This window comes from Rhinolophus hipposideros (assembly GCF_964194185.1).
Source record: "Rhinolophus hipposideros genome assembly, chromosome: 3".
Classification (NCBI taxonomy): Eukaryota; Metazoa; Chordata; class Mammalia; order Chiroptera; family Rhinolophidae; genus Rhinolophus; species Rhinolophus hipposideros.
This window is the reverse complement of record NC_138049.1, coordinates 105,231,071-105,249,364: the sequence shown is the minus strand read 5'-3', so window position 1 is coordinate 105,249,364 and position 18,294 is coordinate 105,231,071. Positions and strand designations below refer to the sequence as shown.

Genomic DNA, 18,294 nt, shown 5'->3' with positions numbered 1-18,294 from the left:
TTTGTCTATTGGAGAGTGCTGCCTGTTATTTAAAAATAACTTTTGGAAAGTAAAGGCTGGAGGTACAATGTATAGATGCCTTATTTTAAACCCAGGTTCCTCGACTTGGTTTACATATATCCCAGGAAATACTTGTCAATGTGTCAGGAAACCGAGTAGCTGGGTTTTATGGCATCAGCTGTGAGGCTGGACTGTCTGTGTTTGCATTCCAGCTCTGCCCCTTGCTAGCTGGGTGACTTTGGACAAATCTATTGAATTTTTGACTCAATTAACTGTAAACATAGGATAATAATAATCTCCACCTCACAAAGTTTGAGTCAAAGAACCTACGCCAAGAAAAAGTCGGAATGCAAGACCAAAACAAACAATCATGTCCTGTCATTTGGCTTTTAAAAAATCCTAAGGACACAAAAATATTTAAGATAAAGCCATGCAAATTATGAACCAGAATCCAGCTGGCACAGATAACTTTTTTTTTTAAGTTTAATGTATTTTAATAGCAAACTTACAGGAACAGCACAGAAGACAGACAACATTAAAAACATGTACTTGCATGTAGGACAACTCAGTTAGACAAGTATAGCGAATGGATGGAATCTACTGTGTGATAAAAATGCTACAAACACCATTTAGTTGCCATTAATAAGAAATGTACTTGTTTTAAAAAAATCCAAATGCTGGCATTGTCCAGAAAAATTTAACAGGTTTATTTATAATTGTTATAAAGTTGAACTGCTGAAACTTGTTCACTGAAACTTTTGACTTGCATTAATGCGTTGTCCCCGCATTTATATTAAAAATTCACACACAAATGAAAATGGAAAAACTGCCAATACCTGATTTCTGTCCCCTCTTTTTCCACTTGCAATCATATACTTAGGTACCTTTTGACCCCGTGGAAAAAAAAATAACTAACATTCAGAACTACCAATAACAGGAAGAAGAGAAATTTTTTTTTTTTTTAAAGAATGAAATGTTTCCCATCATAGTGGATTCTTAAGCACGTTCTCTACGTATGCGGCGTGCTAGCTGGATGTCTTTTGGCATAATTGTTACACGTTGGGCATGGAGAGCACACAGGTTGGTATCTTCAAAAAGGCCAACCAGATAGGCCTCACTTGCCTCCGGCAAAGCACCAATAGCTGCACTCTGAAAGCGCAGATCTGTTTTGAAGTCCTGAGCAATTTCTCGCACCAGACGCTGGAAGGGAAGTTTGCGGATCAGAAGTTCAGTGGACTTCTGATAACGTCTAATTTCACGGAGTGCCACTGTACCAGGCCTGTGACGATGAGGTTTCTTCACCCCTCCGGTAGAGGGCGCACTCTTGCGAGTGGCTTTTGTAGCCAGTTGCTTCCTGGGTGCTTTACCACCGGTAGATTTGCGGGCAGTCTGCTTTGTACGAGCCATGGTATAGAGACCTCCTTACTTACCTCTATTTCTGGGCCAAAAAGTTTGTGGGCCAAGCCGGAGGGGCTGGGGGTCCCCTCCCCACACCGCCAGGGCCCGACTCGGGGTTGACGGCAAGCGGGGCTCGGAGCCGGGTAAGCGGGCAGGCGGGGAAACTTACCCCCCTCACAGATAACTTCTTAACAGGCTGTATCTGTTAGCATATTTATGTGTATCAAACTACCCCAAAACTCAGTGTAGTGATTCTGTGGGTCACCAGTATGGGCTGGGCTGGGCTCATGTATGCAAATCTTTTAATCTCAGCAAGGCTCACTCATGTTTGATCAGCTGCTGGTCAGTTAGATAGCTGGGCTTCTGCGGGGTGGCTTGGTGTTGGGGTGACAAGAGGAGCCTGGGACTCATGTCTTGTCATCCAGAAGAATAGCCTGAGCTTGTTTGTTGGTGGGATTCCAGGATTGAGAGCAGAAGTGTACAAATCTGCCTGAGGCCTAGGTTCAGAGCTGGCACAGATTGCTTCCACCTTGTTCTATTCACCAAAGCAGGTCTCAAGGCCAAGCCAGATTCAAGAGTATAGAAACAAACTCCACCTTTTGATGGAGTAGCTGCCAAGGCACATTGCAAAAGTCCTGGATTCAAGAAGTGGTGGAGAATTGCAGCCAATTCAACACCTAGACAAATAGAGGTTTGGGATACAGAATGCAGGTGAGAGAGATAGCCAGCAACTAGGGGTGCTATGTAGGTCCACAAACACCCCACAAGAGCCAAAAGCCATCTGAACATCTACCACAGCCAGAGGAAACGAAACTTTTTCTGGTTTGTGCTGGTTAAGTAAAGTACTTCCTCCTTTTACTTCCCTGCATCTGGCTTCAATGGGAAGAATAGGATACTGAGAGAGGATGGAAAGAAATGCTCTAAGAAGCAGCCAGCCACACTGCCGCTTTCCACGTCAAACCAATCTTAGCTTGCTGAGAGAAGAAACTTACCATGTTTCCCCGAAAATAAGACCTAGCTGGATAATCAGCTCTAATGCATCTTTTGGAGCAAAAAATAGTATAAGACCTGGTCTTATTTTACTAGAATATAAGACCAGGTTTTATATAAGACCTGGTCTTATATTAATTTTTTGCTCCAAAAGATGCATTAGAGCTGGTTATTGGGGTAGTTTTTATTTTCATGGAAACGGTAATTTAAAATGAAGTTTAGAGGGCTTTTTATACCAGAGATTGAGCTAATAATGCTTCCTGAGTATCATTCAGAGGCGGTGGAAGAACTAGGCCACAGGACAGATTCCAAGCGGCAGTGGGGGAAAAGGAGAAAGCTGTTACCTGATTACAATCTACAAGTCCATAGGCTCAAAGTACTGCTTCAGAAGTAATATATATATATATATATATATATATATATATATATATATATATATATATATACGTATATATATATATACATATATATATATACATATATATATATGGTAGTAAGTGATATGAAATAAACAGCGAGAGCGAGAGCAAGAGAGAGAGAGAGAGAGAGAGAAAGTGTAGGGAGACACTGAGTTACTTGATAAGAGTGGCCTGGAAAGGGCTCCTGAAGGGGACTGGAAGTTAGGAGAATGAATCAGTCAAAGCGTGTCAGGGAAAAGGAGTAGCTAGTGTAAAGTCTCAAGCAGAATTTTTCTTTATGTGTCTGTCTAGAGGTTTATTGATTTTAATGATTTTTTCCCAAAGAACCCGCTCTTGGTTTCATTGATTTTTCTCTATTGTTTTTCAGTTCTCAATTTCATTGATTTATGCTCTAATCTTTCTTTTTTATATAAAATACAAAATAATCAACATTAATGTATAATGTTAGAGTCAGGGAGGGATTATCCTTGTGGGTAGTGATTGGAAAGGAGTGAATGGGGCCATCCGATAAGGTAATATTCTGTGTCGGGATCTGGGTGGAAGTTCACTTTGTGAAAAAAAAAATCAAGCTGTATATTTATGATATGTACACATTGGGTATGCATGTTATACATCAATACAAAATTTTCAGTGAAGAAACTGGAAAACAAATGAGGCAGGACATGTAGCCTAGGAAATTGACACCCCCCTCCAGGGTACAAAGATGAGATGCTTCATTGGTTACACAAGTAACTGAATGTATAGAGTTACAACTGAATGTATAGAGTGCCTGTAGCTGGAGGAAAAAAAAGAACCAGTTTCTTCCAGCTGGGCTGATCCTTACGACCTTACGACTGGGACCTGACCTTTAGCTAATTATAATGTCATTACAATCTCATGCATTGTGGTCCCTGCAACTCCCATCTTGCATCTGATACAGTTCTGGAGGAACCAAATACCGAAGAAAAAGCAGGAACGGGAGGGCCTCGCCCAGGGGGGGAGATAAATGAACCACATCAATGGCACATTACCAGTTCTCACCCTGGGAGGGATAAGTACCTCCCCCACCCCCCATGGTGACTTCCTCCAGGGAGTCTTCTCTGAGTTCACCCACTTTCCTCTCTGGTGTGTACTTTCGTTTTCAATAAATAACTTTCGCTTTCCTGCATCTGTCTCGCTCTTGAATTCTTTCTTGCACGGAGACCAGAGCCCGGTCCGGCTGCTCTGGGTGGAGTCCTCTCTTGGACATCCCAGTGAGGCTCCGCTGACACAGTCACATAAACTTGTGAGCCTTTTTACAAAAAAAACAGCAGGCCACTGATCCCTGCTTTCACCTCCATTCCTGTTTAGAGGTCCCAGCCTTTATTTTACTTAGCTGTTTATTTTGTTATTAACCTCACAATTTCATTATTTTTTATCAAAATTATTCATGCACATATTTTAAAGATTCAAATAATTCTATGGGCTTGTTATGGAAAACAACACACCCTCTCCTTACTGCCTCATCTGCCCGCTTCTCATTGCCCTATCAGTTCAACATAACTCATTTTGGTTAGATAGATATGCATTGTTTACCTATGAGTCTGACCACACCTATGAGTCTGTTACTGCATAAGCTCTCATTTTCCCTGTGATGGGGAAACTGACCTTAAAATGGTTCCCTGCCACGTGGAACTGAATTAAAAAGGTGGCCCAGGGGAGAGAGAAGTCCCCCAGCCCACTTCCGCATAACCCCCTCCAAGCCACACCTTGAGCCAACCAGAAGACACCTACCCCTTCCCCGACTCAAGGAAGTCCCCAACCCATGAAAACCTGCTCAAAACCTTGCTAGGGGCTCATTCTTTTGGGAAGGATCCCACTGAGCCCGCGGGGGGTGGGGGGGTGGGGGGGTGGTAATAAAGCTGTGTTCTTCCTGATCTCTGCATGCTGCTTGCGTTTCTCGGTCCTTGCCGTTTTTCTGCAACACCTGGACCTGTAATTGCCTTTTGGTATTGTTTCTACGTTCTTACCACTAGTTCGAACCCCAACTATCCCCCAGTATGTATCTCTTCTTAATTTGTTCAAACACATTAAATAGTCTATCACATCTTCTGAATGAAATTCCCTCTTGAAGCTTCTGGCCCCATTGAGGACTGGATGCCCTCCAGGCCTGCTGAACAGCCCTGCTCTCTGGGGTTTCCCTTCACTGTCTTCCTGAGAATTCTCTTCCTCCTCTACTGTGTTGGATCCATTTCATACATATCAAATCATCTTTTTTTGTTTATCTCCTTGTTGTGGCGGAGTACATCCTCTAAAAGTTTCCTGAGAAAAGGTACATGGGAAGGAAATGCTTTGAGATCTTGCATGTTTGAAATGTACTTATTTTATTCTTATACTGAGTTAATAGTTTGGTTTCATATAGAACCCTAGATTGGAAAAAAGCTTCCTTCAGAAATTTGAAGGTATTGTTCCACTGTGTTCCTGCTTCCAGTAGATGACATTCTGGCTCTTGAACCTTTGTATAAAACCTTCCATATCCTCTCTAAACGTTTTTAAGATCTTCTCTTTGTCCTCACTGGTGAAATTTCAAAATGATATAACTCTGGAACTGGCATATTTTCATTCAATGTGCTGGGCCTTTTCACTTAAAAAAAACTCGTGTAATATCAGTTCTGGAAAATTTTCTTAAATTATTTTTATTTCTTTGATGATATCCTTTCAACTGTTTTCTGTATTCTCTCTTTATATAACTCCCCAAATCAGATATTGGATCTCTTTGACTATTTCTCTAAACTTTTTTAATTATTAGTTTCAGGTGCACAAAACAACATAGTGATTAGATATTTACACACCTCACAATCTATAAACTTTTAAATCTTTTTTTCTCACTTTTCATATTATTTTCTTTTTGCTCTGTTTTCTGGAAGATTTCATCAATTTTATCTTCCAAATTTTCCAGCATGTTTTTCATTTCTGCTATCATATATATCTTTTTAATTTTTGAGACCTCTGTTTTGTTCTCTGAATGTTATTTTATAGTGCTCTGTTTATATTTCATGAATGTAATTTCTTAACTCTCTTGTAGATATTAATATTTTTTATAAGTTTTCACTCCCTTTTTAGTCTCCGTTTCCTCCCAGTTACTCTTTTACCTTTGTTTTGTTTGATCTCTATATTTCAAGTTAAATTTTTCTTCTTAAATTTCCGGTGATCCTTGGCTGTCTGCTTCTATTTAAGGGTGGGGTACTAAAAAGCTGATGAGAAGCCCTGTTCACTTTGCATGGGACTTTTTAACTCTGATGTGGTTGTCTTAGTTTGGGTTCCCAAACTAAGAGACCCCGAGACATGTATTCAAATGGAAGAATTCAGTGGAAACACAAGTAAGGGAGCAGGGAAGTGAGACAGGTAAAGAAGGAATCCATAATGCTAATTGAGGATGACTAAGGCCTTAATCCTACAGAAAGACCTTGGGGAAATGGAGAAAACACACACCTCAGAGTTATTGCATGCAAGGGCAAGGCAGCTGGGGCATTTATACATCAAATACTGACAGTCATTGGTTGAGAGCTGCTCCTGGGAAGGAAAGTATTAATATCCTAGCACTCATAGTTTACTCAAAGACAGAGTACCTTTCCCTGTCTTTGCAGAGAGACCTTGAGAAACTCAGATACTGGCAGTCGGAAGTCAGCAGGAATACACTGAAGTAGGATGTCCCTGGGGATATGGGTGAGGCAGCGATGTCCGATACAGTGACCTAGCAGAGCTATTACTTGGGAATCCCATCTGTATTTTTAGAGGTCTTTTCTTTTGTCATTGTAATGTTTTCTGGACAACCACTTCTTTGGAGAGTTTCAGTCTGGCTGCCAGGGTTCTGTGAGCTACGGGGAAAGGCTGGGAATATCAGGCTTTAGTGGCAAATTCTAAACTTTTACTTCGTCCTCCTATTTGAGGATGACACCCTTGCTGTCTGGTGTCCCCCAATACAGAGACTCTCTAATTGGTACTTTCTAAGGTATAGATTCTCAGGATTCTACTGGCTTAGGAGGGGAAGTCACACACCTGCTCTCAGAGGAGAGGTATCTGGGGTTTAACTGCTCCTTAAGTAGCCTTTCAATCAAACATTCTGTTTTTAGCCCCATACTCACCTCCACAGGTAATTGATGTCAGTAATTCCTTTTGCAGTTTCTGTGATATAAACCTGGTTGCTTCTTTGCTTTCCTCAGCTTTCTCTGATCTACTAAGTCAGTTACCATTTGGTTTTCAGCTTTCCAATTTCCAACATTTTGTTGCTGTTGACTTCCTCTATTCTCTTTGCTTTGTGATTTTGTGTCATTAAAAAAAAATCCTCATCAGGATTCCCTCTGAATCCTTTTATGACCTGCTATTTTATTATAGACGTTGTGACATTTACTCTCCAACTCCAGTAGATTGGGAGAAAACCTCTCCAGCAATTTGCCAGAAAGAGATTGTCATACAATTATTTGAGTAACAGGACATTTTGTCTGGCTGGTGAAGACATCTTCCCCTTCCACCTGCTGCCTTTCTTGCTTTCGAAGCTTGAGCGCGTTAACCTTCCGACGTATATCCATAGGAAAGAGAAGGGGTAACATGATGTCTGCTCACCGCCACCCCAGGATCTAGTAGGGGTTTGAATGCCAGTGATTAGCAGGCCTGGGGTGTCAGCGGAAGGAGCTGTTTGTTGAGAGATGCCAGGGACTCTAGATACAAGTTCCACTGCTGTGGGGCCCAGCTGCCAAGATGCGGTTTATTGTCCTAGTTTGTCACAGACAGCACCAATGCGATACTGCGGTAATGTGATAATGTTCCTGAGGATTCTGACAACATTCTCTGTAGGATATCAGTTGATGTAACAGCAAAGCTTCCTTGAGAAGCTTTGAAAACTATGGGCTTTGAACCAGATAGGTGAGGAGGAACATGGCAGGTACTTCAAGGGGTGGGGTACAGCTGATGTTTATGAACACATGTAAGGTCTCTTGTGGGTCGTCTAGAACAACCAGGGGAGGGAACTTTTGTCTGGACTGGCTGACGCAGATTGAGACCTGTGGTCGTCTGTTACACTGGTCATCCCTAATGGATGCCTCCCGATACTCACAACTTCATATAGTCCCCTCTCCTTGACTCTGTGCTGACCCTGTCATCTGATTTAACCAGTGGTCATGACTATGTGCCAGTTCTGAGCCTAAGCCCTAAGAAACTTTGGTAGTTTTCATTTTTCCTCTCTTGGGAATTTTGAGTCTCCAAGTCAGAAGTCTGTCTACCCTGTTGGAATGACCGCACAGAGAGGTCACATGGAGATGGACAGAACTTGAGATTTCACAACAAAGAACTGAGGCCTCAGGAGTGTGACCCCAGTTGAGCAGTTTCAGTCTCCCTGGCCACTAGAGCCCTCCAAGCTGAGGCATATGAGTGAAGAAGCCCTGAGGGATGTTCTGGCCCCACTGGACATCACGTGGGTCAGAGGCAAGCTATGACCTACCAGAATTCCTGACCCATGAACTGTGAGAAACAATACAATGGTTACTTCTTTAATACACCAAGATTTGGGGCCATCTATTTACATCAATCGTTAACCTAAACTGAACCAAAAGAGGAACTTTGGGTTCTTGGTGTTGGAGGCATTTCCTCTACAGACCAGGAAGGTCTGATGACATTTTGACAGTGCTTGAAAAGAGCAAAACATACAGGGCAGCTCCTATGGTGATTGTGAGGACAGAGCCAGGAATTCAGTTTCCAGGCTCTGGGCCTCACCTGGAAAGGTGCTGACTCAGGTAGTAAATGGTCATCACCTGTGATTGGATGGTCGTGGGCTGTGACTGGTTGGCTGTTGGCTGTAACTGGTTGCCCAATTGGCCACTAATATAACTGCCATGACTGCGTTGGTTGGTTGGCTGGTTGGCAGGCAGTAAAGTGGGCGGTGGATTGCGGATCGTGTGGATCCTACTTCATGTGTCTCCCCCGGCCGCCAGTGAGTCTATAGTGGTATGACTCTCCTTCCATGGCTCCGTGGGTGTTCCTTTTTGGCCTCACCATATCCTGCATTTTTATGGGGGGAGTGGGAGCTGAGACCCTGTATGACACCCTGCATGACAGTGATCTGAAAGAAAATATGCAGTTTAGAATTTTAAAAAATCTTTTAAAAATATGAACCATAGGCACTGTTTTCTTTATACATTGTTGTATCCTTCAAAAGCCTAGGTTTAAAGATTACAGTGGGAATTACCCCAAATACTACCTGCAGATTGGGTTTCTGACCCATCCTAGTATGTGCTCCCTCTAACACATGGAAGGGGACAAAGGACTTCCCTCTTGTGATATTTCTTGGAAGAGAGTTAAATCTGACACCTTTAGTTTAAAGCCAGGTTTAAAGTCAGATAAACTTACTTTTAAGCTTGTTTTAAAAATTAACTCCTAAAGGAAGGAAATATTCATCTTTAGCGAGTCCTCCCTGTGTCAAGCTGGCACATTCTCTCAAGGGGCACCTTAACGTAGGGAAAGATGGTGAGGTTAGGAATCACAGGGGATAGAGTTTGAATCCCACTGCCTTTGTGTTTCAGCTGTAAGGATTTGGATAATTTATTCAACCTCTTTCAGTCTATGTTCCTTCATCATTAAAAAGTGAGAATGATAATACCTACCTTCAAGGATTGCTTTGAGAATAAAATGAGGTAACGTATATGAAAGTACATAACATATTGTCAGGCATATGGCTGAGACTCAAAAATATCTTCATTTTCCTGCATTTGGAGATTGTTGGAGCCAGGGTGATGACTCAGAGAAGTCAAAAGAGGAGAGAGTGGGCTAGATAGCTCAGTGGTAGTTTGGTTGGGTCACCATCACTGTCCTCTTTTCTAGCTCTATTGCCATTGACTTAGATCCTGGAGACACAAGATTTTAAAAACAGTAACCTATTATACCCTGTAACTCCTATCTTATTCACATCACAAAAAAACAAGGATCCTGGCCTTATTAGCTCAAGAAATGAATGACAGTAGAACACCAATTACAAATGAGTTAAACTTTTGACTTTGGGGTTTTAAAAGCCAAAGACTCATGACATAAGAAAACAATTTTGGAAGAATTGGAGAGTTCATTTTTCTTAACAATGTCACACATATGCATGTATACTCTCATACATATGCATATGTACACACCAGCACACGTGTGCATGCACACACATTCAAAGAACTAGATAAAAATTCCCTAGACTTTGGAGTAGGGAAGTCAGGTGGAAACAAAGAGCTGGAATGGGTAATATATGGAGAAACTATTAATGTGTTTTTTTTCTTTGCCCTTAGCAACTAAATGACCTCCTCCTTATTTGGTTGTGGCATCAATCTGCTTGTGAGGAGATTAGGATTGTTTGAGAAGAAAAGAGCTAATATGCGTCTATTGATATTCAAAGTAGAATTTTTCAACAAGACAATAGGCTTGTAGAAAAAATTTTCTAAATTTATTTAGCTCCCATTTAACAAAATCAAGATCCAGACCCAGATTCATGTTTCTACCAAAGAGGAAGTAGTTTAATCTCTCATCTTTGATTTTCTTATCTGTCCATAATGGTGATAATTACACCTACCTCAAGGATTGCTCGCAGAAGGCACCACGTCTTCTGAAGCAGCAGCTAGAGCCTAGAAGCCAAGGATACGCTTTGTCTTGGGGATTGAAGAGGAAATCTGGGAGGTGAGAGAGAGATAGGAATCAAAGAGCATTAACTTGGAATAGGGAGGAATAGCTTCAGAAACATCCAGAAAATAGAAGAAATCATAGAAGTTGGTACAAACTTGTAACCAATATAGATAAGTGGGCAAACCAGGGTGAATCAGCAGGGAGAAAGGGTCTAGTTTGCACTTCCAGTTTTTCTCCAATGATCAATTTGAGAGTTATGGACCTGCCATGGCAGTGAATGGACAACAGAGGTGTATGGCTGGAACATCTTGGGCTAGGGACTGGATGAGGAATATGATGGAGATTTAGGTGGTCCAATGGGCTTCCCAGAGCCACAGGAAGGTTGAGTCAGCTAGGGAGTACCAATGAGATCAGACCCAGCCAATAGATACCCAGGAGATACTCTAAGTGCTGACTTTAGCCAAAGGCCAGCAGCGTGAATATGACCAAATGTATATTGATCCATAAACCAAAGGAGCCAAAGGATACACTGAGAGCATGAGGATCCCAATTCTCCTACACCTGCCCCCCAGGAGATTGCTTAAACCTCTCCTCTCTCCATGCACCTCCAATAGACCTACTTGTCAAGAAGCCTGGGAGGAGGGAAGACCTCTGAGAAATCTGAGACTGAGCATTTTTCTCCAAAGAGACTAAACATGTATCTGAACAGCCTGTTTATTCTATGGCATTGCACTAAAACAACTGAGCTTTTACTGCTACCCAAGGCATGAGAGTTATAAGAAAGACCACATTGCTTACAGACAAACAATATTTCCTCACACCTCTGTTGGTGGTGAAAGATAATTAATTGATCTTGCTAAACAGTTTAGACATCGCTGGGGCCTGAAAAATGGCTTGCAATAGTCAGTTTTTGCTGTGTGACAAACAGCCCCAAGATCTCGATGGCTTACAATGACAAACATTTATTTTCATGTGCATGGTGCTGGAAGGTGGCTGTGGTTTGGTCGAATCAACCAAATGACATATGGGCACGACAGGGATTGGTAGGGCTCCATGCAGGCTTCTGGGTGTGTTCATTCTGGTCCACGATCTTTATTCTGTGACCCATGCTGAAGGGGCAGTGGATATCTGGAATTTGCTTTTCCTCATATCACAGGAGTGCAAGAGACCCAGTCAAATTACAAAAACACATTTAAAGTAACTGTTTGCATCATGTCCTATGATATTATATTGACCCACACAGCAAGTCACACAGCAAAGGGCATGGAGGTATACTGAAATAATAAGAAAGCAAAAAATTGGGAACAGCAGTCCAAATCACCACAGGGCTACTGTCCCCTGTCCATCCCACCCCCACCCACGCACCCAAACAGTAATACTCTGATTGATCTGGGAGGTGCAGGAGCAAAGTTTCCCATGAGCCAAGAATATCAGTGGAGTGTTACAGAGGGCCCAAAAAACCAGAACACTAAAGATGATGGAGCAGGATGAAGTGAGCCTGGGTGAGATAGTTAAGGGACTTTACCAGCGCCTACCTCTAAACCTTTTTGTAATATGAAACAACTTACTGTCTATGTTTAACTGAGTTTTCTCTGCTAGCATCTGAATGTATCCTAACTGATGCAGGACTCTGATTAGCCCTATTTTTCCATGTGGTCCAGAGAAGTAAATGTTGGACGTTTAGTTTGAACCCAGGCTTTGTCTCCAGAGTGCATGCTTTTACCTACTATAATGTCTGCCTTCCAAATCTTGTGCGAGGCTGAAGTCTTTCATGTATGAGTCAGTTGATTTGAAGAATAATACATTTAAAGGCTCCCATGGTGAAAAAGTGGAACATCTGGCAGTAAAATAATATAGGCATACCTCATTTTATTATGCTTTGCTTTATTGCACATCGCAGATACTGAGTTTTTTTACAAATTGAAGATTTGTGGCAAACCTGCATCAAGCAAGTCTGTTGGCATTATTCTTCTAATAGTTTGCTCTTCGTGTATCTGTGTCACATTTTGGTCATTCTCAAAATAGTTTAAACTTTTTCATTATATATGTCTAACTCAGAGAAGAGTCAGGACCTCAGATGCAAGGCTAGTCCTAAGGTTTCCCTGAGTTTTATGCAGTGAGCAATGCCATGTTGTGTGCTGATCTCAGCCTATCAATAACCAGTGTTGTGGTTGCACCGGCTCTGTGGTTCTTATCATGATTGCAAGAAGCCCTTTAGCAATAACCATCAGGAAACTGAAAAAAAAAAAAAGGTTTATTACTTACAGGACCTGGAAACTACATAATACTCATTCATAGGGCTGAAACCCGAGGCCAAACAAGTCCAGGGCTCATGCTGCCTGTGCCGCTCAGCCAATAGACCGACACAGGAGTTGGGTCATAGAATAAGCATTTATTATCAGAGCACAGGGGTCTGAGAAGGCAGTGGGTTAACACCTCCAAACACTGACTTACCATTCTCAGACTGGCTGGAGGTATTTAATGGAAAATGTGGACATTCCTCTAGTGACAGTTTCGGGGGTCTGCATGGAGACTTCCCTCTGGAAACGTGGCTCTCTGGTGGAGTCAGCAATCAACGGTGGGAGCAGCCTGGTAGACTACTAGATTGTGACCAATAAACCTGAGGGTATTAATCCTAAAGTTCAGGGTAATTTTCTAAAACAGGGAACTGGGTGGAATAGGGGACATTCCGAGCTCAAGCCCCAGGGGGATGATCTATTGTTAAGCTGTAAGTAGGTCCAGGAAAGGTGAGGCCAGGGACATGGAGAGGCCTCTGCTGTGAGGGTGCCAACCAGGCCCCGTTTCAAGGCCACAGGGAGGTCATGGGTAGAGAGAGAGTGTATGTGTGTGTGGGGGCCTGGGATTCTGCTTTTGAGGTCAAGGATGGTGGCATAGGGTTTCCGGGGCTCACTCTTTACTGGTGAATTTAAAACATCAGAGTGGGAATTTAAAGTGCAAGAAGAGAAAAAACAAGTGGGCTAAATGGTTGGTTATCCAAAACAACAAAAATCTTATCGGAAGTTCAGAAATAACAGAAGTAAAACCAATGAATCACTTAAGTAGTAGTAAAAGATTACTGTGTACACATCAAGAAGAAAGTTTGCAAATGGGGAACACTCAAACCAAAACAGGAAATGAAGCTCAAGGGTATGTTGTTATAAAGCAGCTTAAATAGTGAGAAAGCAGTGCCTGTTTATTCTTCACAGTGATTTGTTGCATTAGAATTTTCTTCAATGATAGGAAATTGGTCAGTGGTTACCTTATATCAACCTTGGAAAACAGTGTAAGTTTTGCTTATGATTTCCAGAGGCATAAGCAAGAAATGACCCAGGTCAAGTTAGCTTTACAAAATAAACTATTTTAAGCTTTGCTTGTATGACTAAACTGGTTTTATTGGCTCAGGGAATTTTCAAGGTTAGTTTGATTTTAGCAATCTCTAAAACAAGAGTCTCAGACAGGGGGAGGTGGCCTGGCTCTTTACCTAGTCATGTGTTTATTCAAGAGGGCCATCTTTGAAGTGGATGCCGCTGTGATCAGACTTAAGTCAGGGACTTGCATTAAAAAACAAAAAACTGTCATCATTACCACACCTTGTAATGACCTCACTCAACAATTTAGTCAAACTGCTCTCTTTTTTTTTCTCCAATTGGGGAATATTGGGGAACACTGTGTTTCTCCAGGGCCCATCAGCTCCAAGCTGTTGTCTTTCAATCTAGCTGTGGAGGGCACAGCTCCGCTCCAAGTCCAGTCACCGTTTTCAATCTTTAGTTGCAGGGGGCGCAGCCCACCATCCCATGTGGGAATTAAACCAGCAACCCTGTTGTTCAGAGCTCACGCTCTAACCAGCTGAGCCACCCAGCTGCCCCATCAAACTACACTCTTAAAACAAGCCCTCTCAAGCACCTCTTCCCATCTTCCCTTTATTCTCCTTTGAAACAATGGGAAAGAAATTTACCAAATAGCAGGTTTTAGCCATAAGTCTTTAACTCTACTCTACAGATCAAGATTTCTGAATCACACGGAAATAGCTCTCTAGGTGGATACCACGGACTGACCCAACCATGGTCTCCCACACAGGAGGTGTTCAGGCAGAGTTTACTGGATGAATGAACAGAGCACCACCTAGGAGCAGGGCCTGTTGATGCTCACTGCAAGGCTAAAGGTCTCTTTGCCAGTGTATTCAGAGTTACTGAAGCTCAAGGCGCCAAACGATGCTAGTCACATAAGTCACAAAGTCACATAAGACAGGTAAGCCGGGATGCCCAGGAAATCCTGTCTCTTCATGAGTGACTTTCTCATACCTCTGTCCAAGGCACTTCTTGGTACTGAGGTGTAAATGCAGAATGAACATGATAGTCACTGAGCATGAGTCAGAGGGACGAGGACTTGGCAAGGGAGGTGTCTCCAGGGGTCTCCAGAAGCCACTGAGCCATCTCTGCCTCAAGAGGATTTGGGAATTTTGAAAGTGTAATCTAATTTCTCAGGTACGGATAAAATTTGGTCACGCAGCACAAAACAATAAAATAAGTTAAAACCCAGAAAACTTAAACATATTTTGGGGACTCTGTCTGCAGTATGAAGAAAAATCTAGCCCCGTTCAAGCCCCAGTCTCTGTCTGTGAGAGAATCTCTAGGGTCTTCCCCACGGCCCTGCATAGTACCTGACTCTCAGATGGCATGATGACCATCCCAGAATGCCTACATGTCCAGGACCACCTCTGGTAGAGCCACTAGGGTTCTGGCAGCCCTCCAGTGATGATGTGACTCGAGGTGCTGACACATCTCTGCCTTTTTATCCCTGGCTTCTACACAGAGGGATCAAGATGGCACATCCACCTCCTTCCACAGGCCTCTGCTTCCATAGCTGGGGTCCTTGTCTTTCTTGGTCCTTATCATCTCCTTGTTCTGAAGCAAAAGGTCTTCACAGGAAGCTCAAATTTGCCCGTATCTAGGGATAACTTGATTCATGTCTCATTTTGAGGCTATTTCTTTCACTCACTCACGTAATCAAACACTCAACAAATATTTATTGATGGTTAAGCACTGAAGTAGTGGTGAACAAAAATTAAGTCCCTGACTCATGCAGCCTGTGGTCCAGCTGACATTTAGTGAGACATTACAATGAAATGTGAAGTGAGTTAGGAGAAAGGAAATAAAATGTGCTATGAGAGGTATGGAACAGGGACACCTAATCTAGTATGAGACAGCAAAGAGCTTTCTAAGGATGTGAAGTTCACAATGAGAAGGATGAGTAAAAATTAGTCCAGCAAAAGAGTGGGGGGTCTAGAAGCTCACTGTTTTATACAAATTATTACTTGGATGCAGAGTTATAACCAACATTGAAAAAAACAACAACATACGCTTTTCCAGAGACAAGAAGAGAGTATAATTTCAAACTATTATGTAAGACTTAAGATTACCTTAATAACACGAAACAAAGACAGTACGAGAAAGAAAAACTATAAGCTAATCTTGTTGACAACCAAAGTTGGAAAAATCCTAAACAAAATTTATGCAAGTCAAATCAAACAATGTGTGTGTGTGTGCACGCGCACACTGCTAACCTGACAATAAAAAAGGAAAGAAAAGCATAAATAATTATTGTATTGTTTATAAGGATTTGATCATCTACATAGAGAGCCCAACAAATTATCAGAATAGATAGGAAAGCTTGGATATGTTGCTGGATATGAGATTAATAAGCAAAACAATTGGTTTCCTTTATATCAGCAGCAGACAGTAAGAAAATATAACTTTATAAAAGCCCTTTACAACGTGATAAAAAATTTAAGATAGCTAGGAATAATTCAAATAAAAATTTTCAAGAAATTTCTGATTAAAATTATAGCATTTTATTGAAAGGTGCTAAAGTACACCTAAATAAGCAGAGAGATATACCATGTTTATGAATGAGAAGACAATATTACAGTGATGTCAACTTTCCCCAAATAAATCTATAAATCGAACGCAATTCTAATAAAAAATGCACAGTAACAGTATTTCTGGCCATCATGAGCTGATTACAAAATTTATATGGATGAACAAAGGGCCAAGAACAACTAAAATAACAAGTTTGAAAGTTTGTCTTACTATATATCAAGACTTATGGTAATTATTTAGTAATTAAGATAGTCTGGTATTGATACAAGGGTAGACTAATAGACTTGTAGAGCAGAATAGAGAACTTACAAAAAAAAATCATGCATGTATGCAAAGGTCCAATATTTGACATAGGTATGTTGTCTTTGTTCTGTGGACAAGATTGAGTATTCAATAAATTGTGCTGAAGCAATTGGTTATCCATATGAAAAATAAGATAAAACCAGATTTCCATCTGATTCCATACAGAAAAAGGAGGTCCAACTGGATTAAAGACTGAAATGTGAAAAGCAAAATTTTTAAACTTAAAAAAAAATATAGAATACAGAACAGTAGGTTATTGGGATGAGACAGAATTTCTGAAATAAGATACTTAAAAAGCACAAGCCCTAAGGGAAAAGACCGATAAATTTGTGTTAAAAGCTTCTATTCATTAAAAGTAACTATCAATGGAGTTTTTTCAACAACAGAACATTGGTTACCTCTGAGAAGGGATAACAGAGTAGACAGGCAATAGGATTGTGAGAGACTTTTAATTGTGCTTTTTTTTAAAGGTGAAAGTCACATAACATAGACTTAACCATTTTAAAGTATACAGTTAAATGGTATTTAACGTATTCACAATGTTATGCAACCACTACCTCTCTCTAGTTTGAAAGTTTTTTTATCTCCTCATAAAAACTCTTAATGTTTATTTGTTAAGTAATCACTCCATATTCTCCAGGTCCCCATTCGTTCTGTGTAAATCATATACTATGTGACTTTTTGTGTCTGAGTTCTTATACTGAGAATAATGTGTCTGAGGTTCATTAAAGCTGTAGCATGTATCAGTACTACATTCCTTTTTATGCATAAATAATATGTCTTTCTATGTGTATGTCACAATTTGTTTATCTGTTCATCAGTTGATAGACATCAGGCTGTTGCCACCTTCTGGGTATTATAAATAATGCAGATAAAAAACTTGTACAAGTTTCTGTGTGGACATATGCTTTCATTTCTCTTGGGTATACGCCTAGGAGTAGAATTTCGGGGTCATGTCAAACATAAACAAAGCTGGACACTAATTATAGTGGTAAAGACATTTTAGTCAGTAATAAACTATTGTGATAGACACAAGAGTCCAGTGTGAATGGAATTCACTATGATTTGTACAGAGGTAACGGGGCGTTTTAAAAGGAGAATGAGGGAAAAGGATCAATAATGTTGTGATAGCGTGGTACAGCGTCAGATGGTTGCTGGACTTACCATGGTGATCACTTCTTTAGCATAGGGAATAAAATCAATAGCGTGGTAGTAACACTGTTAAAGCCAGGTGGGTATTGTTGAATAACTATGATGTACACTTGAAACTAATACAATGCTGTATGTTAGCTGTATTTTAATAAAAAATATTTTAAAAATAAAAACAATTTTAAAATTTAAAAAAATAAAAGGAGAATGAGGAAATAGGGAGGGGGGTGAGTGAGAGCTCATTAAAGTCAGGGAAGTGAAAAATTACAAAAAGTGGGAAAGGGGTGTTGACCCATGTGATATCCATTTGGGTTTGTTTACTGGCTCTTATCCAAGTTAGGTTCCTGCCCTCCCAAAGTGGCTTGGAGACAGGGGCCCTCTGTTCAGATGTTGGCTGGAACGAACAGTAAGTTCCTCTAACAGTTTTGAGTTTTCTCAGGCAGGTACTTTAAGGGGGCAAGAGTCAGCATAGGGTTGTGGCCTTGAGTTGTTAGAAACTATGTTAGTGTTTGTTCACGTCTTCATAGGCCAAGGTAGGAACGGCTTAGAGG

General features: G+C 41.1%; 1 protein-coding gene across 1 annotated transcript; it reads right to left on the bottom strand.

Moving 5' to 3' along the window:
* Positions 1-996: 996 nt before the first annotated feature.
* Positions 997-1,407, bottom strand: LOC308493556 (histone H3.3A-like; the record flags this gene model as incomplete). Its single annotated transcript, XM_081039863.1, has 1 exon — positions 997-1,407. The coding sequence occupies one exon, from the start codon at positions 1,405-1,407 to the stop codon at positions 997-999; it is 411 nt and encodes a 136-aa protein (XP_080895989.1).
* Between the last annotated feature and the right edge of the window lie 16,887 nt (positions 1,408-18,294).